Below are 26593 nucleotides of genomic sequence, written 5' to 3'. Positions count from 1 at the left end.
TACGGTTTGAATGTGCGAAGGCCTTAAATAAGGTACAGCCTCAGCATCTGTCTGGTGTGAAAACGTTCTTCACTCGCATATACCTTGAAAGTACGAGGAAAATCAAAGGACAGCACAAGATAGATAGATTCACTTGGCTCGAGATTCAATGTAGGGAGAAATCAGTTGTAAGACTGAATGCACTCGAGGTGCTCAAATGCATCAGCCTCGTGTCGGTAGATTCACTGGTGCGTAAAAGAAGTCCTGCGGGATAAAATTGCGGCACCACGGCGTCTCCAAAAAGGCTTTAAATATGTAATTTAGTTGGACGCAAAACCAATATCATTATTTATTTATATTGAAACTAGTTAAGTTAAAGAATTTTTAAATTAAAAACCTCAAATTAAATCAGTAAATTAATAATACAATAGAACAAGTTTTTATCTTTAAAGTCACATTATTAGAGTTCACACATAAATTTACACATACGCTGAGAATTACTTTACTGTATAAGCTGTCGATATTTTTATTTTTGTTATTATTCGTTTTACGTCGCACCGACACACAGAGGTTTTAGGGCGACGATGGGATAGGACAGGCCTAGGATTACGAAGGAATAAACCGTGGTCGTAAGAAAGGTACAGCCTCAGCATCTGCTAGGTGTGAAAATGGGAGACTACGGGTAACCATCTTCAGGGCTGCCGGCAGTGAGGTTAGAATGCAACTTAACTGCTACAATACCTAAACCGCGTAGCCAGTTCGCCCGGTGCTTCATTATTGTGAATTGCTGTCTTAATCTAAAAATTTCCATATGGATTCACCTCTTCATTTGAAATACAATGAGCAGGATGCTCTTGCTCTGGATGACACAATAAAAGTGTTCTCCTTAAGACAGGTTGAAGTACCCCTCTGTGGTGGGGGGCGGTAGAATAACATCCACGGTACTTCCTGTATGTCATAAGTGGCGTCTAAAAGGGGCCCCAGGGGCTCTCAACTTGGGAGTGTGGGTTGGCGACCATGGGACCCTTAGCTGAGTCCTGACATTGCTTCCACCTACTTGCGCCAGTCTGCTCACTTTCACCTATCATATCCAATCACCCTTCCTCAACTCTTGTTCTTTTCCGACTCCGACGGTACTAAGTAGCGAATCCTAGGGAGGCTTCCATTTTCACGCCCTTTCTGGCCCTTGTCTTTTTTGGCAGATACCTTCACTTTACGAAGTATCGAATCCCTTCCATTTTCTTCTCTCTCTGATTAGTGTTATATCGAGTATGTTTGCCTAGTTGTACTTCCTTAAAACAATAATCACCACCTGGCAGAATGAGGAAGCTCCCCCTGTTACTATTTATCCACACACATACCGAGCTCGATAGCTGCAGTCGCTTAAGTGCGGCCAGTATCCAGTATTCGGGAGATAGTAGGTTCGAACCCCACTATCGGCAACCCTGAAGATGGTTTTCCGTGGTTTCCCATTTTCACACCAGGCGAATGCTGGGGCTGTACCTTAATTAAGGCCACGGCCGCTTCCTCCCCACTCCTAGCCCTTTCCTGTCCCATCGTCGCCATAAGACCTATCTGTGTCGGTGCGACGTAAAGCAACTAGCTAAAAAAAAAAATATCAACACAGACGTTCTATTTCAAAGAACGACATATTTATTTTCGCAACTGCCATAGAAAGCGATTTTTTTACGTTGCGCGTGAGGCTCGGGCAGAATTTCGAAACGAATAACGTGAAATTATCACTTTGTGGTGGTTGCGTATAACATTTTATCTCATGCCATGGAGAACTTGCTTATTTAAAATGAATGAATTTCACTATTAATAATTTTGATTCGTCACGACGTAAATCGTCCATGGTTGGCAATGCGTTAACGTTTTCTTGGTATTATTATTATTATTATTATTATTATTATTATTATTATTATTATTATTATTTGCTTTACGTCGCTCCGACACACACAGGTCTTATGGCGATAACGGGATAAGAAAGGCCTTAGGAGTGGGTAGATGGCCTCCGTGGCCTTAATTAAGGTACAGCTCCCGCATTTGCTTGGTGTGAAAATGGGGAAATCACGGAAAACCATATTGAGGGCTGCCGATGGGAGGGTTTCAATTCAATATCTCCCGAATGCAAGCTTACAGCTACGCGTCCCTCACCGCACGGCCAACTGTCCCGGTTTTTCTTGTTTTGGGATTCGTATGATGCTATGTAAGGTATAACGGATGTGTGCATGGGGTTATGTTGTTGCTGTTGTTGTTTGAGTTATCAGTCCATAGACTGGTTCGATGCAGCTCTCCATGCCACCCTATCCTGTGCTAACCTTTTCATTTCTGCGTAACTATTGCATCCTACATCTGCTCTAATCTGCTTGTCATATTGATACCTTGGTCTACCCCTACCGTTCTTACCACCTACACTTCCTTCAAAAACCAACTGAACAAGTCCTGGGTGTCTTAAGATGTGTCCTATCATTCTATCTCTTCTTCTCGTCAAATTTAGCCAAATCGATCTCCTCTCACCAATTCGATTCAGTATCTCTTCATTCGTGATTTGATCTATCCATCTCACCTTCAGCATTCTTCTGTAACACCACATTTCAAAAGCTTCTATTCTCTTTCTTTCTGAGCTAGTTATCGTCCATGCTTCACTTCCATACAATGCCACGCTCCAAACGAAAGTCTTCAAAAACATCTTTCTAATTCCGATATCAATGTTCGAAGTGAGCAAATTTCTTTTCTTAAGAAAGCTCTTCCTTGCTTGTGCTAGTCTGCATTTTATGTCCTCCTTACTTCTGCCATCGTTAGTTATTTTACTACCCAAGTAACAATATTCATCTACTTCCTTTAAGACTTCATTTCCTAATCTAATATTTCCTACATCACCTGCCTTCGTTCGACTGCACTCCATTACTTTTGTTTTGGACTTATTTATTTTCATCTTGTACTCCTTACCCAAGACTTCACCCATACCATTCAGCAACTTCTCGAGATCTTCTGCAGTCTCAGATAAAATAACAATATCATCGGCAAATCTCAAGGTTTTGATTTCCTCCCCTTGGACTGTGATTCCCTTTCCAAATTTCTCTTTGATTTCCTTTACTGCCTGTTCTATATAAACATTGAAAAGGAGAGGGGACAAACTGCAACCTTGCCTCACTCCTTTCTGGATTGCTGTTTCTTTTTCAAAGCCCTCGATTCTTATCACTGCAGACTGATTTTTATACAGATTGTAGATAATTCTTCGTTCTCGGTATCTGATCCCTATCATCTTCAGAATCATAAATAGCTTGGTCCAATCAACATTATCGAATGCCTTTTCTAGATCTACGAATGCCATGTACGTGGGCTTGTCCTTCTTGATTCGATCCTCTAAAATCAGACGCAAAGTCAGGATTGCTTCACGTGTTCCTACATTTCTTCTGAAGCCAAATTGATCTTCTCCCAACTCAGCTTCAACTTGTTTTTCCATTCTTCTGTAAATAATACGTGTTAAAATTTTGCAGGCATGAGATACTAAACTAATAGTGCGGTAGTTTTCACACCTGTCAGCACCGGCTTTCTTGGGAATAGGTATAACAACATTCTGCCGAAAATCGGATGGGACTTCTCCTGTCTCATACATCTTGCACACTAAATGAAATAACCTTGCCATGCTGGTTTCTCCTAAGGCAGTCAGTAATTCAGAGGGAATGTCATCAATTCCAGGTGCCTTGTTCCTATTGAGGTCACTCACAGCTCTGTCAAACTCTGACCTCAAAATTGGGTCTCCCATTTCATCAGCATCAACAACCTCTTCATGTTCCAGAACCAAATTATCTACATCTTTACCTTGATACAACTGTTGGATATGCTCCTGCCATCTTTCTGCTTTGTCTTCTTTCCCTAGAAGTGGCTTTCCATCTGAGCTCTTAATATTCATACACCTAGATTTCCTTTCTCCAAAGGTTTCCTTGATTTTCCTGTATGCAGCATCTACCTTTCCCAGGACCATACAGCCTTCGACATCCTTGCACTTCTCCTTCAGCCATTCTTCCTTAGCTACCTTGCACTTTCTATCAACTTGATTCTTTAATCGCATGTATTCTTTTCTGCCCTCTTCATTTCTAGCATTCTTGTATTTTCGTCGTTCATCAATCAGGTCTAGTATCTCCTGTGTTATCCACTGATTCTTAGTTGATCTTTTCTTCCTTCCTAACATTTCTTCAGCAACCCTACTGACTTCATTTCTCATGACTCTCCACTCTTCCTCTATTGTGTTTCCTTCAGCCTTTCCATTTAGTCCTTGTGCAACGTGCTCCTTGAAACAATCCCTCACACTCTTTTCTTTCAACTTGTCTAGATCCCATCTTTTTGCATTCTTTCCTTTCTTCAATTTCTTCAACTTCAGATGGCATTTCATGACCAACAAGTTGTGGTCAGAGTCCACGTCTGCTCCTGGGAAAGTTTTGCAATCCAACACCTGGTTATGTTGTAATAAAAAAAAATAATGTTATTTGTAGAAGCGAACAGTCCACTGAGCTACCGTCTAAAATTCTTACCCGATTTGTTTTTCAAATGTTATTAAATTTTATGCACTACCTCTTTTTTTCATATAGAATATTAGTTTTAAGAATGTATCCTTTTATTGTTTCTAATTTATTTAATCTTAATTTAATCGCATCACTCTTCATGCTTGTATTATTATTAACATCATTTGTATTAAATCTAATTATTGTTAAGTAATACAATGTAATATATGCATATTTCAGTGCCTGGTTAGATGGAGAGACTGCCTGAAGGCCTTAATCTTGGCAGGTAAAATAAAACATTCCTAAACTAAACTACCAGAATCGTAAACATGGTCCTCTGGTCCTGGATTAATGATGGAATACGAACTTTATGATATACTGTGATATATGCGATATTTATCTGTTGAAAATGAATTAACCTATAATTTTAAGTATTTCGGTTGTGTGTTCTCCCAGAATGAGATTGAATCAAGGTGTAGTAAAGCTAATGGGGTGAGCTCGCAGTTGCGATCAACAGTGTTCTGTAAGAAGGAAGTCAGCTCCCGGAAGAAAGTATCTTTACATCGGTCTGTTTTCAGACCGACTTTGCTTTACGGGAGCGAAAGCTGGGTGGACTCAGGATATCTTTTAGAAGTAAGAGACATGAAAGTAGCGACAATGACTGCTGGTACAAACAGGTGGGAACAATGGCAGGAGGTAATCGGAATGAGAAGATAAATGTTAAGATAGGAATGAACTCGATGTTGAAGCTGCACGCATAAACCGGCTTCGGTGGTGGGGTCATGTCAGAAAAAATTAAATGCCGTATGGCTTTTAGTGCCGGGATATCCCAGGACGGGTTCGGCTCGCCAGGTGCAGGTCTTTCTATTTGACTCCAGTAGGCGACCTGCGCGTCGTGATGAGGATGAAATGATGATGATGACAGCACATACACCCAGCCCCCGTGCCTCAGGAATTAACCAATTAAGGTTAAAATCCCCAACCCGGCCGGGAATCGAACCCGGGGGTCATGTGAAGCGAATGCAGGAGGATAGGTTACCTAGGAGAATAATGGACTCTGTTATGGAGGGTAAGAGAAGTAGAGGGAGGCCAAGACGACGATGATTAGACTCGGTTTCTAACGATTTAAAGATAAGAGGTATAGAACTAAATGAGGCCATAGGACTAGTTACAATAGTAGAGGCTTGTGGCCACGTTTAGTAAACTCACAGAGGCTTGCAGACTGAACGCTGAAAGGCATAACGGTCTATAATTTCTAAGTATGTATGTATTAGTAAGTATTGTGATAGCGACATACTACTTGAAATGGGAATACACAGACGCCATTTTTTGTGTAGAGGAGTATAGTGCCGTATCTTGCGTGCTACTGTATATTCTTGTGTTATCTTTCGTGTATATCTATTAGACCGTAATACTAATAATAATTTGTCTAAGCATTTAGCTTCGTTGGTAATCCTTGAGTACAGTAGTTCTTGCAAATTTCATTTCTGTTGTGCTTAGTAGTGACGTACGGTACGGTACCGGTATCGTAATTAGGATACGTCTGAAAGTAGTTTAAAAATTACTGTAGTGTACTGTACAGTAGTATACGAGTAATATCCTATTAGAATTTGGTGTGCTTATTTTATTATTGTAAAATATTTGTGTAGTACTGGTGTGGTAGATGTATCCGTACAAACTCTTACTAAAATATTGTTGAAATTAGGATAGGCTTAATTGCAGTTTGGAATTGTGTAGTTCTTGTGTATTACTTTCGATATTCAGTAATTAACAGCAGCTTTTATCCTGTTAGGGGTTGTAGGATAAAAAAATAAAAATAAAAAATAATAGAGCACGACTAAGTACTATTGTAGTGTAGTCGTATCTTAATTACCTTATTGTTGTGTACTATCCCAGACAATATATCCCTCCGTTCATTTATTTTCTTGCAAATAAGTTATTTTATTTTTTTAATTTAAAATTTTCCCCCCGTAAAGAATGGCTAAGGAGCGCGAGTGTACTTATTGTGGGTGTGGTGAGGCATTGAGGGGTATGAGGGAGGAGTTGGAAAGTTTGAGGGAGATAATTAGGATACTCACAGAAGACGGGAAGGAAGATAGGACTCCCTCAAACAATGCACAGGTTACAGTAGGTGTACAAGAGGGAGGGGAAGGAAAGGGAGGAGTTGTAGAAGACAGGTGGTCTAATGTTCTAAGGGGAAGGAGATTGCAGGCCAAGGGCTCTATTCAGGATCAGAATTCAGGACAGGTCTCTGTGCGAAATCGGTACGAGTCACTCCAGGTAGAACAACAGAGGGAAGATGAGGGACAGGGAACTGTTGCTGAGATGCGTGGAAGTAGGAGGAAGGGAAAAGGTAGGAAAGGGAAATGTAGAGTAGAGGATAAGAAAAGACAGGTGGAAGAGGGTCATGGGAAGAAGAAAAGGGAGGAGGAAGTAGCTTCTGCAGCTTTCAGGAAAGATAGGGCTGACCAGGAGGGGAGGGGATCAAATGAGGTGGGTAGGGTTGAGGCTCTGGTCATGGGGGATTCCATCGTTAGACACGTGGGGAAAGTGTGTGGAGGAAAGGGAACCAGGGTAGAATGTTATCCAGGAATTAGGTTGAGGCAGATGTTGAGGAAAGTAGAAGAGAGGGAGGAGGGGAAGGAGAAGGTGGTAGTGTTTCACGTTGGTACCAACAACGTAAGGCAAGCTGATATAAGTACCAACATAGTTGGAGATGTGTGGGATCTGGTAAATGCAGCACGGGTGAAGTTTAAGAAAGCGGAGATTGTTATTAGTGGAATACTGTGTAGGAAGGATACTGACTGGAGGGTGATTGGGGATTTAAATGAGATTATGGAGTGGGTATGTGGGAAACTGGGAGTGAAATTTCTAGATCCTAATGGGTGGGTAGGAGAAAGGGATCTGCGCTCGGATGGCCTTCATTTAAACCGCAGTGGTACGTATAAGTTAGGAAATTTGTTTGGAAGGGTAATAGGGAGGTACATTCAGGGAAACGGGATGGCCTAGGGAACTGGAAATCAAGTAGGGATGACATAAAATTGTTAGTGTTGAACTGTAGAAGTGTTGTAAAGAAAGGAATAGAATTAAGTAATTTAATAGATATATATTTACCAGATATTGTAATAGGACTTGAATCATGGCTGAGAAATGATATAATGGATGCAGAAATTTTCTCACGGCACTGGAGTGTGTATCGTAGAGATAGGATAGGAAAGGTGGGAGGGGGAGTTTTCATTCTGGTGAAAGAAGAATTTGTAAGCTACGAAAAAGTTAAAGATGAGACACATGAAATTCTAGGTGTAAGGCTCATTTCTAAAGATAATAGGCAACTTGATATATTTGGAGTGTACAGATCGGGAAAGGGTAGCACTGATGCGGATTCGGAATTATTTGATAGGATAGTCAGCTATGTGGGAAACGACATGGAAAGAAATGTGATTGTAGCGGGAGATCTGAATTTGCCAGATGTCAATTGGGAAGGAAATGCGAACGACAGGAAGCATGACCAACAAATGGCAAATAAGTTAATATGGGAAGGACAGCTGATTCAGAAAGTGATGGAACCAACCAGAGGGAAAAATATTTTGGATGTGGTGCTGATAAAACCAGATGAGCTCTATAGGGAAACTGAAGTAATAGATGGTATTGGTGATCATGAAGCTGTTTTTGTGGTAGTTATAAATAAATGTGATAGAAAGGAAGGTCTTAAAAGTAGGACTGTTAGGCAGTACCATATGGCTGATAAAGCAGTTATGAGGCAGTTTCTAAAAAGTAACTATGATCGGTGGAAAACGGTAAATAAAAATGTACACAGACTCTGGGATGGGTTTAAAGAAATTGTTGAGGAATGCGAAAACAGGTTTGTACCTTTAAGGGTGGTAAGGAATGGTAAAGACTCACCTTATTATAATAGAGAAATAAAGAGACTAAGAAGGAGGTGCAGACTGGAAAGAAATAGAGTTAGAAATGGCTGTGGAAGTAAGGAGAAATTGAAGGAACTTACTAGAAAATTGAATCTAGCAAAGAAGGCAGCTAAGGATAACATGATGGCAAGCATAATTGGCAGTCATACAAATTTTAGTGAAAAATGGAAGGGTATGTATAGGTATTTTAAGGCAGAAACAGGTTCCAAGAAGGACATTCCAGGAATAATTAATGAACAAGGGGAGTGTGTATGTGAGGATCTTCAAAAGGCAGAAGTATTCAGTCAGCAGTATGTAAAGATTGTTGGTTACAAGGATAATGTCGAGATAGAGGAAGAGACTAAGGCCAAAGAAGTAATAAAATTTATGTATGATAACAATGACATTTACAATAAGATACAAAAGTTGAAAACTAGAAAAGCGGCTGGAATTGATCAGATTTCTGGGGATATACTAAAGACAATGGGTTGGGATATAGTACCATATCTGAAGTACTTATTTGATTATTGTTTGGCCGAAGGAGCTATACCAGATGAATGGAGAGTTGCTATAGTAGCCCCTGTGTATAAAGGAAAGGGTGATAGACATAAAGCTGAAAATTACAGGCCAGTAAGTTTGACATGCATTGTATGTAAGCTTTGGGAAGGCATTCTTTCTGATTATATTAGACATGTTTGTGAAATTAATAACTGGTTCGATAGAAGGCAATTCGGTTTTAGGAAAGGTTATTCCACTGAAGCTCAACTTGTAGGATTCCAGCAAGATATAGCAGATATCTTGGATTCTGGAGGTCAAATGGACTGTATCGCGATTGACATGTCTAAAGCATTTGATAGGGTGGATCATGGGAGACTACTGGCAAAAATGAGCGCAATTGGACTAGACAAAAGAGTGACTGAATGGGTTGCTATATTTCTAGAAAATAGATCTCAGAGAGTTAGAGTAGGTGAAGCTTTGTCTGACCCTGTAATAGTTGAGAGGGGAGTTCCTCAGGGCAGTGTTATCGGACCTTTATGTTTTCTTATATATATAAATGATATGAGTAAAGGAGTGGAATCGGAGGTAAGGCTTTTTGCGGATGATGTTATTCTCTATAGAGTGATAAATAAGTTACAAGATTGTGAGCAACTGCAACGTGACCTCGAAAATATTGTGAGATGGACAGCAGATGTTGATGGACAGATGTTGATAAACGGGGCTAAAAGTCTGGTTGTGAGTTTTACAAATAGGAAAAGTCCTCTCAGTTTTAATTACTGCGTTGATGGGGTGAAAGTTCCTTTTGGGGATCATTGTAAGTATCTAGGTGTTAATATAAGGAAAGATCTTCACTGGGGTAATCACATAAATGGGATTGTAAATAAAGGGTACCGATCTCTGCACATGGTTATGAGGGTGTTTAAGGGTTGTAGTAAGGATGTAAAGGAGAGTGCATATAAGTCTCTGGTAAGACCCCAACTAGAGTATGGTTCCAGTGTATGGGACCCTCACCAGGATTACCTGATTCAAGAACTGGAAAAAATCCAAAGAAAAGCAGCTCGATTTGTTCTGGGTGATTTCCGACAAAAGAGTAGCGTTACAAAAATGTTGCAATGTTTGGGTTGGGAAGAATTGAGAGAAAGAAGAAGAGCTGCTCGACTAAGTGGTATGTTCCGAGCTGTCAGCGGAGAGATGGCGTGGAATGACATTAGTAGACGAATAGGTTTGAATGGCGTCTATAAAAGTAGGAAAGATCACAATATGAAGATAAAGTTGGAATTCAAGAGGACAAACTGGGGCAAATATTCATTTATAGGAAGGGGAGTTAGGGATTGGAATAACTTACCAAGGGAGATGTTCAATAAATTTCCAATTTCTTTGAAATCATTTTGGAAAAGGCTAGGAAAGCAACAGTTAGGGAATCTGCCACCTGGGCGACTGCCCTAAATGCAGATCAGTATTGATTGATATGCAACCACTGTACTGCAATCAGGTAGAGATATAATTCAACAAGGTTAAGTTTGGTATTCCTTGATTCATGATTTCTCTGACTATCCATGTCTACGTTACTCTGAAGCAGAGTTCAACCCATCAGAGACGATTTGTAATAAAGCAGTGCGCAAAGTACACTCACGTTCATAAAAATCAGAACACCTTCAAAGACTAGAGATAGGAAGTTCATATTCACAGGACATGTGCATTAGTATGTTCTGAAGAAATGATTAGCATTTAAACCATGTCGGCCCTCAGGTTCAAGGTCCACATCGACATTTCGGCGCACCACCACCGACTGGTAAAATGTGCCTGCGGCTCTCGTTGTCGCTATAAACCGAAGGTAATGGATCAGTGTAACTTGAACAGACGGTGCAGGATGCCTCGCAGACGTATGCGAGAACCGTATTGTAAAATGAGTTTGAAAAAGGGCGCATTACTGGCATGAGAGAACGTGATGCATCCACCCGGGAAATTCCTGCTCGTTTGAGACGGAGTGCGCCGGCAGTGCGACGTGTGTGTAGAGAAAGGTTCACAGAAGATTGTAGAACACGACCAGATGGGGCTCGTCGAACCACCTAGATCCCCGCCCTCCGTGAAGATCGATACCTTATCTGAATGGCATTGCAGGACAGATCTCCGTCCTCCTCGCCTCTGTGCAGCGGGGGAACAGTGTAACACATCGTACACTATCAGGAGTGACTGTCCGTCGCTGTTGATTACGGTCTGGGTTACCAGCGCGTCGTCCATTTCTCCAGCTACCTTTAACTAATATGCATAAACATGCTAGACTGAAACGGTGTATGGAACTACGTCACTGGGGACAGAAATAGTAGCAGATAATGTTTTCGGACGAATCCAGGTTCTGTTTGTTTGAAAATGATGGCCGCATTTTGGATCGCCGCAGACAGGGTGAGAGGCATCACATTGACTGCATTCAAACAAGACATACAGCGCCAACGCAAGGTCTTATGGTGTGGGGCGCTATTGGGTACAACCACAAATCACAGTTGGTGTGTGTCCAGTGCACTGTGACCAGTTTGACCTACGTGAATGACATCCTGCGACCCGTAGCCATACCCTTTTTGCACGACACCTCAGACACCATATTTCTGCAGGACAATGCGCGACCACATGTTGCTGTACGAACACGTGCCTTCTTGTTGTCACAGGGTGCCAGACTGTTGCCCTGTCCCGTCCGATCACCGGACTTGTCGCCAATCGAAAATGTGTTGGATATGGAGAGACGACAGGTGCGGTGCTGTAACCCAATGCCACCCATCAAAGATGAACTGTGGAACCAGGTGAACGCAGCATGAATGGCTATACCCCAGGACGCCATTCGCGCCTTATACGCATCGATGCCACCAAGCATGGAACAAGTTATTAGTGACCGTGAAGCAGCCAGTGCCTGCTAGGCAACAGGACACATGCTGAACTTAGGTGACTGAAATGCTAATCGTTTCTGCAGAACTTACTAATGAACATGTCCTGTGAATATGAACTTACTATATCTAGTCTTTCAAGGTGTTCTATTTTTTTTATGAACATGAGTGTAATTACAGTATGGCAAAGTGTCATTTTCCGTACCCTTTTGAGTACGGGAAGAAGGCAATTACGTCATAAAATAAAATAAAAGAGTATGTTTAGTCCAGATGGGGTCATACTTGCCATAGTTGGATATTCCAGGCGTAACGTTTTGTAATAATAAATTATTATTCTTTCTTCTTTCGTTTCACACTCTTTGGGGTACAATGAATCAATCATTTCCCTGTGTGTTGGTCTTTTCTTAGTGCCCAGTATGTCTCATTATTTCTGATCTTCGTTTCCTCTCGTCTTGCGAGACAATGAGTTTGGCTTTTAATGTAGATTTGTCTTGGCAATTTATATTTTCGTTTTTAGTTATTACTTTAGCTGTTCGATCGAATAGTGGATTTTCTGTCATTTTTAATTCTACTAGGTCGTTTTCAGTTTCTTTAAACCAGCTGAGTTACAGGACACATGCTGAACTTAGGTGACTGAAATGCTAATCGTTTCTGCAGAACATACTAATGAACATGTCCTGTGAATATGATAGTCTTTCAATGTGTTTTTTCGGTTACGGAAGAAGTCAAAGATTTGTTTGGTTAACCCATTAAGAGTTCATTCTCAGATGACCGTAAAAATGTATCCTTTTCCGCATACTATAGGGCAGTTTTTCAATTTTCTTGTAGAGCGTTTCATTCTTGATGTATGTTACCTTCTTGTCCTGAAATTTTGGTCTTATGGTCTTTCATAAAATTTTCCTTTCTTTTAGCTCGAGTTTCTCTGTCTGGCCTTTGAAATTCATGTTTAGAGTTTCTGGTTTAATTACTGTTTTATAATATTTAATTTTGGACCCCCATGAAAGGCATTACTTACTGTATATTATTATTATTATTATTATTATTATTATTATTATTATTATTATTATTTACAAATGGCAAGTTGACCAAGAGAAAAGACCAAAGAAGAATACTTGAACCACCTGGTCTGAAGACAGAAATGAAGTCCCCAGTAAAAGAATGAAAGACATACAAGTATGGTCACAAAAAAGAAGGCAAATGTGCGCCTCTGAGTATTTTGCGTAGTTCTAATGGGACTATTCACATGCATATAATAATAATAATAATAATAATAATAATAATAATAATAATAATAATAATAATAATAATAATAATACCATAACAATTATCTCAAAAGCCGTCATTAGGTAAACATTTAGGCGAACCCTATGCGAATTTCGCGAACACCCCCTGGGACAAACGATAAGTTAAACGTCGCATCACTCATGTTACTACCAGTTCACAGAAGTGGAACTGGGAAGAGAATACCATTTGTGACTTGGAATAGTGCTGAGCCACGCGAAGTGAGGTCGGCATGTGTGTGTATAATTCCTCCGACACCTCTGCGGCTTTTACCTGTCTCCCCAAATACACGACCGGCCAACGAAGGAATCCGGATAGCACTCAGAAAATTTAACACAGCGAAACAAATAAAAAGAAATTTACTTCTCAGGCTGGAATGCAAGTAATGTGGCCAGTGTTTGTAAACCACACAGCTTTTAGAGCCATAATCTTTCTGCGGTACAGAGGTTAACTTTTCATACAACATCGACACTCACTCAGAGGTAGAAAGTCGTTGTGCCCTCTGACATAGTTCTACACAATAAACCAGAATTAGTCATTCGGACGTAAGTAACCGCATTTAAGACCACATCACTCACAGCAATCCAACAAAAGTATGGAATATTTATCTTTAATAATATTAGTAATAATAATATTATTTATCATCGCTGTATGTTTTACGAGAAGTCGTATGATGGAAAGTTTGTCACGCAGGAACTTGCTGGTCCGAAAGCCTCATATGTTGAGCACTGGCTTTCTGAGCCTAAGTTTGCGGGTTCGATACCAGCTTAGCCCAGTGGCACTTGAAGGTGCTCAAATAAGCCAAATATGGGACGGAACATGAAGTCCTAGATACTTAATGAATAATCACTTCTTATTCTTATTCTCCTTCATGGGGTCGGCAAGTTTTGGGCAAGTTTTAAGGTCGGGTGCCCTTCCTGACGCGAACCTAATGCAGAGAAATGAATTCTCTATTATGTGTATCAGTGGTGGTTGATAGTGTGTTGTACGTATTGTAGATGAAGAGAAGTGTACTAACAGGAACACAAACATTTAGTAACCAAGCCAGATGTACTAAACACGCGCAGTTCAAAGTCCCTGCCCCGCTGGTGATTGATCCCGACCCCTCTGAACAGAACTTCAAGGAGATGGACAAGTAACTTATAAACCCTAACTTTCCAATTAACAATGTACACACATCACCCACAACATTCTCCCTGTGGTGAAATTTTGTCACTTATAAATTAAACCCCTGTAGGTGGGGGTGTTACGGAATACACCCTCAGAATCTCCCGCCTGTCACAAGAGGCGAAGAGAAAGGTCTCCTGCAGTGACTCTCCACTTGGAACTGTGGTACGGCGACTGACATTGCTTTCCCCTTGCCCAAGCCACCTCGTTTCCAGCTTTCTTACCTTACCTCCATTGATCAACTCCTGTTCTTTTCCAAATCCAGGCCTAGATAGTCCCATTTCCCATACCTTTAGAAGGCTTTTTCCTTTCTTTTTCCGATACCTTCTATCTTCGAAGAGCCAGCCTTTTCTTATTCCCTCTCCTCGAATGAGATTTAAGAGGGGATAATTGCCAAGATGTACTTTCTCGAAACAACACCAGTGACTCGATCGATCGATCAATCAATCAATCAATCAATCAATCAATCAATCAATCAATCAATCAATCATTAATGATTGCATTTAGGGCTGTAGCCCAGGTGGCAGATTCCCTATCAATTGTCTACTTAGCTTTTTCTTAAACATTTTGAAAGAACTTGGAATTGCATTGAACATTTCCCTTGATAATTTATTCCAATCCCTTACTCCTGTACCCATAAATGAATATTTGCCCAATTTGTCCTCCTGAATGCCAACTTTATCTTCATACTTTCCTGCTTTTAAAAGCCTTGAGTGTCTACCAACTAGCGTAATTTGGTTTGTCGGATTCCGTTAATGATGAAAACTATGTTTTTGGTCAGTCGAGAGTTGTCCATTCTTGCTGAGTCCGTAAAATTTCATACGCCTCTTCCGTGCAACTGAGGAGCATCGCTCAGTCATAGAATACAGTTCTTCTGAACTTTTAGGCATCCAGATACCGTCTTGAATCTTGGGTCCAAATATCTTCCCGAGTATCCGCCGTTCTATTTTCTCTGTGTCCTTGATGCTGATGGTTAAGGATGACGTCCCAAATGCGTAAAGTGCTTATGGGAGAACAACTGTGTGGTAGTGTCGGAGTTTGGCTTAAGTGGAAAGTGATTTCTTATTGTACATACTCCAAGTGATAGTGTAGGCTTTACGGAATTTTTCTGCATGTGTTATATTAGCTATTTTTTCACTTCCACTGTTCCCGATAATTTCACCTTATTACTATCATCGGTATGATTTACATTTTCCTTTACTACTGCATGTACCTTTCATCAGCATGTGTAAACAGAAAATGAGGCATACGGCAAGACGATGTGTAGACACGGATGCCATCTGTTGTCAGCAAGTAGGACTGGCCACGTTCGGTCTTGAGCAGGGGGGCTAGACAGGAAGAAGGCGGTGAGCTTTAGCATCCAATGAGAGAAGCGAAAATCGGAGCATGGAAAAGTGGTGAGGAACGCGGAAGGCCCTTACTTTATTATCGCCAACAACAGTTCCAGCCGGAAGTACGGAAAGAGAAACTAGCTCTCCTAAGAATTATAACCTGCGGTTCTCTGTCCTTGCGCTTTCACAACCACGAGATTACAGACAGATTACAGACCAATCAATTAGCCCACTTGCTTACGGAGTTCTCTCGTTATTGGCCATGAACCGAACAGTAGTAGTAGTAGTAGTAGTAGTAGTAGTAGTCCCAGCTCCTTGACTGAGTGATTAGCATACTGGCCTTCAGTTCAGAGGGCCCCGGGTTCGACTGCAGGCCGGATCACGGATTGTAATTGCGTATCGTTAATTCCTCTCGTATCTTCGTTTGCATACTACATATCGCACTACCAACCACCACAGACACATCAATAGAGAATACATCCCTCCACACAGGGTTAGCGTCGGGCATAAAATTAGGCCAAATCTACATGAAATGTGAAAAACCAGTAGTATTTGTTATTTGTGTTGTTTACTTCCTTGAACTTGGTTATGTACTCACTGAAAATGTTGAACTGTGGGAGTGTGTTTAAAAGAAAATGGCGTGATTGTAGTTTGTGAAAGCTTGGAGAGTTAAACCTTGTATGAAAGTGTGTTCTGTGTCGAACTGTGTTTGCATGTGTAGATGACATCCTGTTGTTATTATTGTTGGTGCAAGAATCTGTGACACGGGTAGTGCACGAGTCCCTAACCCAACACCAAATACTGCCCCGAATAAATACTGAAAAGGGTCAAGATTATTATTATTATTATTATTATTATTATTATTATTATTATTATTATTATTATTATTATTAAGAGGAAATGCTAGTGCGGTAGATCAGTGGTATAGTGCCCGACTCACAGCCTAAGTTCGCGGTTTCGACCCGAATGCCGGCTGAAGCAATCGTTCCCTGAATGGCACACCATTTCATTTTGTTAGCATATTACAGATCTTTGGTGGCGCACACATTGTCACACAATAAAATAAAATAAACTCAGCCAAAGGAACTGTACAATAGAATTCCGCATTCGTTGCTAGACGGCAGTACAATCGGGATGTCCAATTGCGTACGCAGACCGCCTAGATGGCACTGCTTCAAGTCTGCAACTTGGTAGGCGAGGCCAAATGACTCCCTTCGTAATAATAATAATAATAATAATAATAATAATAATAATAATACATTATTTGGAAGTTATATTCATTATCTCATTCTAACATCAGGCACTGTTATCTGCCGAGGGATAGTTGAAATTCCTGACGCAAGTGGACGCCTAATTCGATACTCGCAGGCAACCCACCAAGCAAGCGAGAGTAGTGAGCTGCCTATCCCTCGGGAAATTTAACTGGTGTTCCAAATGATTATTATTATTATTATTATTATTATTATTATTATTATTATTATTATTATTATTATTATTAGACTCGCAAAACAAATAGTACATATTAAGACAGAAGTAAATGAAAACAGGCACTAAAGGAGATTTTTTTAAAGCCAACAGCAAAAGGACGGAACAAATATAGGCTTACTACAGCAACTATAAGAATATTACGTATGTTTAGGTTATCTATCCATCAAAAAGAATCACATTTCTTAATCTTCGTTAAGATCAAAAACAGTGCAAAAGTTACAATCCCGAAGAAGATTTTAGGGAAATAAGTAACTGAAGTGTAGGAGTTCAGGCTTCTCTTGTATTCTATATCGCAACACTGAGAATTAACCTGGACCTAGAATAAGAAACACAGAATGTCTCAAAAATACATTGCAGAACAACAGCGCTATATTCTTGGATCATCCAAGGTGAAACCTTTCCAATGAGCACTAAAACTAACAATCCCAGATTGTGAAACAAAGACTGAGGAGTAAACCTCTGCCACTGCTCGCGATCACTTTGATCTTCAAATATCTATAGAACCAGGAGTTAGACAATCACCCATCTTCCCAATGCAGAGTTAAAAGCAAGCTGACAAAAAAACACACACACACACACAGAGAAATACATATTTAAACAGAAATGTCAATTCCTGGCAATTAATTTCAATCCTGTGTCCCCGAAGTTTGTCCAGAATCCACCGTATTACATTGCAATAAGATTTGATGTGGGTTATTCTTTAAGAATTGGTTCATTTAACTTATATATGAAAGGGAGTAGCAAAAGTAAGTACGACGTAATCGGATGAGGAGGAAATAACTACACACAAAAATACTTATTTACTCAAGATATCAGAAGTGCGAGTACATGCGAGTCACAGGGTGAAAACTATACCCTTCTACTCATCTGTTTCCGCGACGTGCCGATGAGTCGGAAAATCACAATCACGTACACTGGCGGGGGAGAAGCGATCTGTCATGCAGAAGAAAAGTTTTCCCCCATGTCAGGAATGAAACCTATCTTCGCTAGGCTATTAAAATTATAATTTTTAATTTAGGAAAAGAATAATTTAGAGGATGAAAAGCTTCCCTTCTTAACAAATGGGCCTTTTCAGAGGGCATTTAATTTAGATTTTTAGTAATTTAGAGTAGTAATTCAAAATTCGACCGAGTAGTGGGAAGGTGGCAACTTAAAACAAGTCGTAAGTTAGCCAAGGGCCGCGAGGTTTGAAACGAGTGTTCCGCTTCTTGGTCTTCACGACCTGTTTTAAGAGTTCGATTACTTTTACACAATTACTTCCCAACTCTGATGTTCTCACACAAGACCAGTCTCAACTAGATTAGATTTTGAGATACTCCGATGTAAGTACTAGCCATATGTTTTCTGAAGATGCTTATATATTGTAGACATTTTATTTTATTTCGCATGGCATATAGAGGGTACAGAGAAACTATGTGTATATATACACTTAAAACTATATACACTTAAAGCAGATAGAACTGCAATCGGAGAAAGGATCAATGGATGGTAATATAACTTAATTTAGTGTCCAGAAAATTTAGCCAATTCACTGCCTCTTCACCTGCCGCATGAAGTTCGTGGTATCCTCCCTGGAAGCTCCGAAGTGGGTTCATAATCACAACATGGTGGACAGTCTGAGCCGCGTCACCACAGTCGCAATGAGGGCTGGAATTTTTCCCCCACTTGTGGAGCCAGAAGTTGCATGTTCCAAGACCGGTCCGTACTCTGTCCAACTGCGTTGAACCCAGCAAGTTTCCCACAGGGGTCAGATATCAACCCTAGCTGGTCAGGGTTGAAGCAGTCCACTCTTCCCTCCAGGCATTATTCATGTTGTCCTGTGATTCAACCAGCCTCTTTCCTAGTTGCCATGATGGATGTCGAGATTTTTGATCATCCATGCTTCTGAGGCTTGCAGTCCTGAAGAATCGGCAAGAGTGTATTTGCAGTACATATTGTAGACATGACATGGGCTTATGCCGTGTCAAGAAAACAAGCTGAAAAACCTCTTTACGCTTCGCAGAAAACTTTACTCCGCGTCTTCAGAATAAAATCTCGAATGTTCCCGAGGAATTCTTCTACAATAATGAGGGTTTGGATTTAACAATATTTTACCGTTGAAGAATTGTAGTGGTACGCTCGTTCGTCACCAGGTGGCCCGCTGTATGCTGGCACAGCGCTCCTTACAGGAGCTGACGATATCACTAAGCTCCAACATGACATTAACACATAACACATAGCATGGAATGAACCAACTGCTGATGACAAACGTACGACTTTGGAAAACACGGAAACGAAACAACAATATAGAAAGGACAGGACGTAAATCCTCAATGGCTGGCAACCACGTATTAACTGATAGCCAGTGTCCCTGATGAAACCGTTGGGATTTTTATGTATTTCCACAGCTTCCCGTATAATCCTAGACCTGTACTGTTTAGTGTGGGTAAGAGTTCGAACATCTTGGAACACGATATCATGACCCGACGATAGGGCGTGCTCAGCTATTGCTGACTTGTCTGGCTGGTTGAGACGGATAATTCTTTCGTGTTCCTTGATGCGAGTCCCAATGGACTGGTGTGTTTGGCCAATGTATAACTTGCCACAAGTACAGGGAATTTTGTACACCCCAGGGTGTAATAGTGCGCACAATTTTTCCTTGCATTTACCTGAACTATGACAATTTTAGGGACGATTCCAAACACGGTGTTTATATTATGCTTGTGAAAGACCTTGGCAATTCTGTCTGTGGTGTTGTGAATGTAGGGCAGGTAGGCAGTTCCCTTCACTACTTCTTCCTGTGAGCTTTGTGTATATATGCATATCTCATTGTAACCATTATCCTTGAACGTGACATTCAGTGTGTCCATCTCCTCCCAGATATTTGATGCCTCACAAATTCGTGTCGCTCTCATGGCTAACGTCGTGAGAATGCCCTGTTTATGAGCTAGATGGTGGTGAGAATCTGCATGAGTTGGCTTATGATAGACGGTATGTCCTAAGGAGCCGTCCGGTTTCCTACTAGAACATCCAAGAAAGGAAGGCATCCGTCCAACACCATCTCCATAGTAAATTTAATTGAAGGATGTTGCCAATTAAAGTGGTTTAAAACTACAAGAAGTTTTTCAGGATATTCTGTCCATACCAAAAATGTGTCATCCATACACCAGCGTACCACTACAATTCCCCAACGGTGAAATATTCTTAAATTCAAAGCTTCATTGTTGTACAAGAATTCCTCGGGAACAGTCGAGATTTTATTCTGAAGACGTGGAGAAAAGTTTTCGACGAAACGAACCTCGTTTTAATGGCACGGCATAAGCCCAAAAGCCCACGTTGTGTCTACAAGTACGGGTCGTGAAAGCATCAGTGTTAATATGCATATATATTATTTACAAATAAGCAGTGTACTAAGGTAACAACATATCTCACAAGTGTATTTCATTCCAGTTTCCCACTGAATCAGAACCTGCACTTCATATCAGCTGACGTAAAATAGATGAAATTTCGATGCAGAATTAACGTTCCACTGACACATCGAAGTTTTTCGAGGGACGCAAGAGTGGGAAAGACTAAGATAGGATAGGTGGCAGTCGTAACCGTAATTAAGGTACAGCCTGGTAGAAAATGGCAAACCATGGAAAATAATCTTTAGGGCTGACGACAGGGTGATTCGAACCCACCATGCAAACTCTCAACTAGGCGATCCCAACGGAGTGGTCAATTCGCTCGGTAATGGATCAAATATTTAGGTGCATGGTATGATCTGATTTCTACGTTTAAAGACGACGTCAACTTCTGAAAAGTCGTAGAAAGCGACCAAGACCAGTCCGCACTCTGTTCAACGAAGCCCAGATTCTTCTTGGCAAGTTGAACCCAGCAAGTTTCCCACTGGGGTCAGATATCAACCCTAGCTGGTCAGGGTTTGAAGCAGTCCACTCTTCCCTCCAGGCATTATTCATGCGACCCGAGACGTCACAATTCTACGCGATAAAACAGCCTGCACTAAGCGAACCGCCAACCACACACGTTAGCTGATACGAGCTCGCATTGGGAGGTACTGACCTGGCTCAGACTGATATCCATCATTTAGGACAACTAGGTTGAGGAGAATTAGCAACTGAGAGAGAAGTTCTGTGAGCCGCCAGTCCTGACGCACTCCTCCTCATCTCTACGACATAAACTAAGTGTCCCGTGTCCCGCCCAGTTTTCACGTTCTTCCATACAATATAACAGATGTCTCTCCTTCTTACAGTGAGTTAAAACATTTATATGCATAATATACAGTCGGAATAGAACCGAGTTGACCAAGTTGGTAGGATAGGAAAATTGAAATTGAGGAGGCTGGCACAAGAAAGAGGAAGCTACGTAGCTGTGAATCCCCTAGTGGGTTATTTGTTTTAGTCACCTCGTACAACAAGCAGAGAATATCGCAAATAAAACGAGCGAAACAAAATTCAACACTGAAATGGCGGGGGATAACAGAAGAGGCGATCGAAAATGTTTCATCGTAAGTAATATGTAGCACCGTTCTCAGACTACGATAACTAAAAGTTCGCAATCTTAAATAAAACAAATGTAAAGAAAGAAAAAAAAATACTTCACCCTTAGTGAAAACCAAGTGATCATAAATATGTTTCCCGGACATGGCCATCCATCAACGATTGCTAATTTCAAATGGCAACCAGCTATAAGATACAGTCTGCACGGTTGCTACGTAACACTGTCTGGCCATCCATTCATACCTTACATGACAGTCTGTACGGTTGCTAGGTAACATTGCCTGGCCATCAATCCATACCTTACATCACAGTCTGTACGGTTGCTAGGTAACATTGCCTGGCCATCAATCCATACCTTACATCACAGTCTGTACGATTGCTAGGTAACATTGCCTGGCCATCAATCCATACCTTACATCACAGTCTGTACAGTTGCTAGGTAACACTGTCTGGCCATCAATCCATACCTTACATCACAGTCTGTACGGTTGCTAGGTAACATTGTCTGGCCATCAATCCATACCTTACATCACAGTCTGTACGATTGCTAGGTAACATTGCCTGGCCATCAATCCATACCTTACATCACAGTCTGTACAGTTGCTAGGTAACACTGTCTGGCCATCAATCCATACCTTACATCACAGTCTGTACGGTTGCTAGGTAACATTGCCTGGCCATCAATCCATACCTTACATCACAGTCTGTACGGTTGCTAGGTAACATTGCCTGGCCATCAATCCATACCTTACATCACAGTCTGTATGATTGCTAGGTAACATTGCCTGGCCATCAATCCATACCTTACATCACAGTCTGTACGATTGCTAGGTAACATTGCCTGGCCATCAATCCATACCTTACATCACAGTCTGTACGATTGCTAGGTAACATTGCCTGGCCATCAATCCATACCTTACAACACAGTCTGTACGATTGCTAGGTAACATTGCCTGGCCATCAATCCATACCTTACATCACAGTCTGTACGGTTGCTAGGTAACACTGTCTGGCCATCAATCCATACCTTACATCACAGTCTGTACGGTTGCTAGGTAACACTGTCTGGCCATCAATCCATACCTTACATCACAGTCTGTACGGTTGCTAGGTAACACTGTCTGGCCATCAATCCATACCTTACATCACAGTCTGTACGGTTGCTAGGTAACACTGTCTGGCCATCAATCCATACCTTACATCACAGTCTGTACGGTTGCTAGGTACCACTGTCTGGCCATCAATCCATACCTTACATCACAGCCTGCACGGTTGCTAGATAACATTGTCTGGTCATCCATTCATACCTTACATCAGAGTCTCCACAGTTGCTATGGTTACAATTCCGTCACACATTTTGTCGCGTTACGTTACACAAATTTTCGGGACTCCTCTAGTCATAGGACGCATTTATGTCAAACGAAACATAATCGAAATTTCAACAGTTGAATTCATGTGCACCACGCCCAAAAGCTCAATTACTCCCGATTATGAACGTGGTTAATAGCGGATTCAGTTCCAATCTACACGCCAAATTATCCCGCTAAATTATATTAAAGTCTAAACGGATATTCGAAACAAGTATTACAACTTCATATGAACCATATATTGTGTGAAATTGGTATTGATTGTTTCACGATTTACTTATTCAGGGTGTCCTTGAAAAAGGTTCAAATATTTTCAGAGGAGGCAGCACACAACAAACGAAGGAAGAAAGGTCCTATAAACATTGGTCGCAAACCCAATATATTCAGGGTTATGGTCCGCTATCACTAGTACCAATTATCAGGATGTTCCAATAATTTACGGAGGGTCGTACGCAACAAAAGACGGAAATATGTTCCTACCTAAACATTGGCCGTAAACCTACTGGTGCGTTGCATTATGGTTTTATCATGATGGGTCACCGGCCCATTGCATCCTAAAGTTAAGCGACACCTAACATGAGCGATGGATTGATTGGGGAGGATCAATACATTGGCCTGCCCGTTCACCTGACATTAACCCTTTACATTTTGGCTCTGAGGACATGTAAAGACCATGGAATATGCGGTTCCCAAAAATGATATGAATGCACTACGAGAACGCGCGTTTAATGCCTGTGATGCAATCCGGCAACAGCCAAGGGGTGTTCCAACGAATGCATGATTCCATGCGGCCGCATTGCAATGGATGGCGGTCACATCGAGCACATGTTGTGAAGAGTAGATTAATGACATGGTGATCATTGATGGTATGCGGATTGCGACTAATTTTCATAGGACCTTTTTGCCATTATTTGTTGAGTGCTGCCTCCTCTGTAAAATACGAGAACCATTACCAAGGATACCCTGTTCTTTTATATGTAGGAGAGATGAAGGACTCACCTCACCGAGCTGCACGCCGTCGGCGTAGGCTATGAGCGCCACGCGATCAGGATCGTGCATGAGGGTGTTGCTGGCAGAGCTGGCGATGGAGGCAGGAGCGACCCCGCCCGGGGACGAAGCTGCCTCGGAGTTCACCCCAACTGTGGTGGTGGATCCTCGAGAGTACGGCGAGCGATGGTGGTGCATGCTTCGCCAAGGACGATGCGCGCGACGTCGACCGACCACCACGAGACACACCACCAGCAGGATCAGCATCACACCCACCACAGTGGCCGTCGAGATGAGCAGAATACCGCCAGTACTCAGGTACTCGGCTAAAGTTCGTGGACTCACTGGAACAAGGAAACACACCCCTCAATGGAGCAATATATATATATCAGCATCACAAGCATATCAAGTGGCAGCGGCTCAGCCTCCGGATCCCAAGATCATGGGTTCACACCCGGCAGAGATATGATGTCGGAATGTAAAAGATCTCTGGTGACACATTTGGTGTTAACCCGACAAATTTAATTAAAATTCAGCCACAAATGCCCAAGAGGGATATGGTTTACTCTGTCATCCAGTAAGCCTAGACTAAACCAGACGTCGAAGCTAACGAGCTGGCAGCCTAAGACGGCGTCAAATTTTTAAAAATGCCTGGACAGGTAGCAGACGCTATACGATTATTTATTTATTTATTTATTTATTTATTTATTTATTTACTTATTTATTTATTTATTCATTCATTCATTCATTCATTCATTTATTTACTACATAGTAACACTTTCTCAATTTCAAGATTACATAAAAGACATGTTGTTGTTTGTCCAACCCTTGTCCCGTTCTCCTACGGGGTCGGGTATGAGATGAGATGAATCTGTCGTGGCGGGTTTTTATGACCGGATGCCCTTCCTGACGTCAACTTCACCAGAGGAGTTAATGAGATGAAATGAATAACGTGATATATATATGATAGTAGGGAGAGGGTGAAACACGGTGCCGGCACATAGCCTACTCCTGTCGAATAGCACCAAAGGGTCTGCTCAAGTCTTAACGTCCCCATCTGACGGACGAATCACCATCAACAGCGTCATATGTCCTCACTCCATACGAGCACTGCGAAGAGGTTTGAAATTTAATCCAGGCTTTTGGCACGCAATCTAGTGATTAGAAATTGTTTACCACCACCTCCCCTACCCTGCCGGCCAACATTCTGATGGTGAAAAATTTTCGACCAACGGGACTCGAACCGGCTAGCGCTTTAACGATCATGGAAATAAATAAAAGTCTACTGAATTTAAAAAAGAAACCACCGAAGATGTTTTCTTAAAATACTTACTGGCGATTTCAAGGCAGAAAGTTCAATGTCAATTATCAAAGATTCTGGTAGATGGATTTTGATTGTAAGAAGAAGGGAATAAACGAGCCCACAGTTCCGTAATACAAGGAAACATACAACCTAAAAAGGATCGAGGTCATAGACTTGTTGAACGGAAGTAGGGTCACAATACCTCGAGTTCTACTAAACATTCCAGCTACCAAAATCTTTGAGCAGTGACATTATATTTTCAGCCTTGCAATCGTCAGTAAGTGTTTTAAGAAACTATTTTCGTTGATATCCTTTAAAATTCAATAGATTATTTTATTTATGTTATGTTTTATATGTATCAGGCACTACAATGAGCTCTATGATCACCAGGAAGACAATCATATCCATGGGGAAAAAGCAAACAGTCTTCTACGGCCACTTCGCCCGCATGGACTCCCGCAGGCTCACCAAAAAGATCTTCAACACAACAGGTAGAGGCAAAGCCTCCAAGAACAAATTGATTACCGCAGTGAAATCGGACCTAGAACAATTAACAATTCCACTAAACAACATACAGGACCAGTCCCAATTCTGACGAGTTACTGCATAGACTGTCTTCTCAAGGCCTCCACACATGATCAAGCAATTTGCGCAACAAAGGGTTTTGTACAAACATTCTGATTATGTATGGCACGGATTAACTAGTTGCACAACTGTCTGAAACAAATTGGGAGAGACCGAAATAATTTGCGCAACACACTCTGCTTGACAAGCGGTTTGAACATCTATGGCAGTGTTTGACGACAGCTGGCCGTGTGAACACCTTTGCTGTACCTACCCGAGTCCGGTTTAGTATATGAAAAACGTTAATAAAGAATTTCAGTTTATCGCGAGTTGGAAAGTGAAGAGTGGGGTGTATAAAAATAGGAATATGAAGGATACGGCGTTTGAGAAACTGGTGAAGATGAAGGAGATTGATCCCAAAGCAGAAAGGGCCCTAGTGCGTACCAAAACTAACACCCTTCGTATTTCGTAGCATAGAGAACTTAAGCAACTCAACAGCAGCAAACAAGCGATAACTATCGCGACGCAAGCAGCTTCTGTGTCGGACATCCTCTCCCGAGAATTTAAAAAATGAACTAGGTTTGCACAAACCATTACAACGTGTATGTACCAAAGTTTGCGCAAACAGGACGGTGCACAAACACTTTTTTGCGCAAATTGATTGATCGTGTATGGGAGCCTTCAGTGACCCTAACCAACAAGAACATCAGAACCACCAGACCAAAGTGGACACAGGAGAGGAAGCTCACACTCAGCAAGAAACTGAAATTTCTGGGCCAACAGAAGATCCATTTAGAGACTCAAAACACGAGTCCTTTGGTCCTAAGTAGGCACGAATGAAAATAATTATATATCGTC

The 26593-nt window shown here is 41.4% G+C and overlaps 1 protein-coding gene across 1 annotated transcript in view; it reads right to left on the bottom strand.

Moving 5' to 3' along the window:
- The window catches only part of LOC136883181 (membrane cofactor protein), a 341137-nt gene that overhangs the window by 148444 nt on the left and 166100 nt on the right, over window positions 1–26593 (bottom strand). The window contains exon 7 of the mRNA XM_067155363.2: window positions 23881–24212. Coding sequence (XP_067011464.1) covers window positions 23881–24212 — 332 coding nt within the window. The remainder of the gene's footprint in view (window positions 1–23880; window positions 24213–26593) is intronic.

This window comes from Anabrus simplex, chromosome 11 (assembly GCF_040414725.1).
Source record: "Anabrus simplex isolate iqAnaSimp1 chromosome 11, ASM4041472v1, whole genome shotgun sequence".
Taxonomy (NCBI): domain Eukaryota; kingdom Metazoa; phylum Arthropoda; class Insecta; order Orthoptera; family Tettigoniidae; genus Anabrus; species Anabrus simplex.
This window is presented reverse-complemented; position numbering and strand designations above follow the sequence as displayed.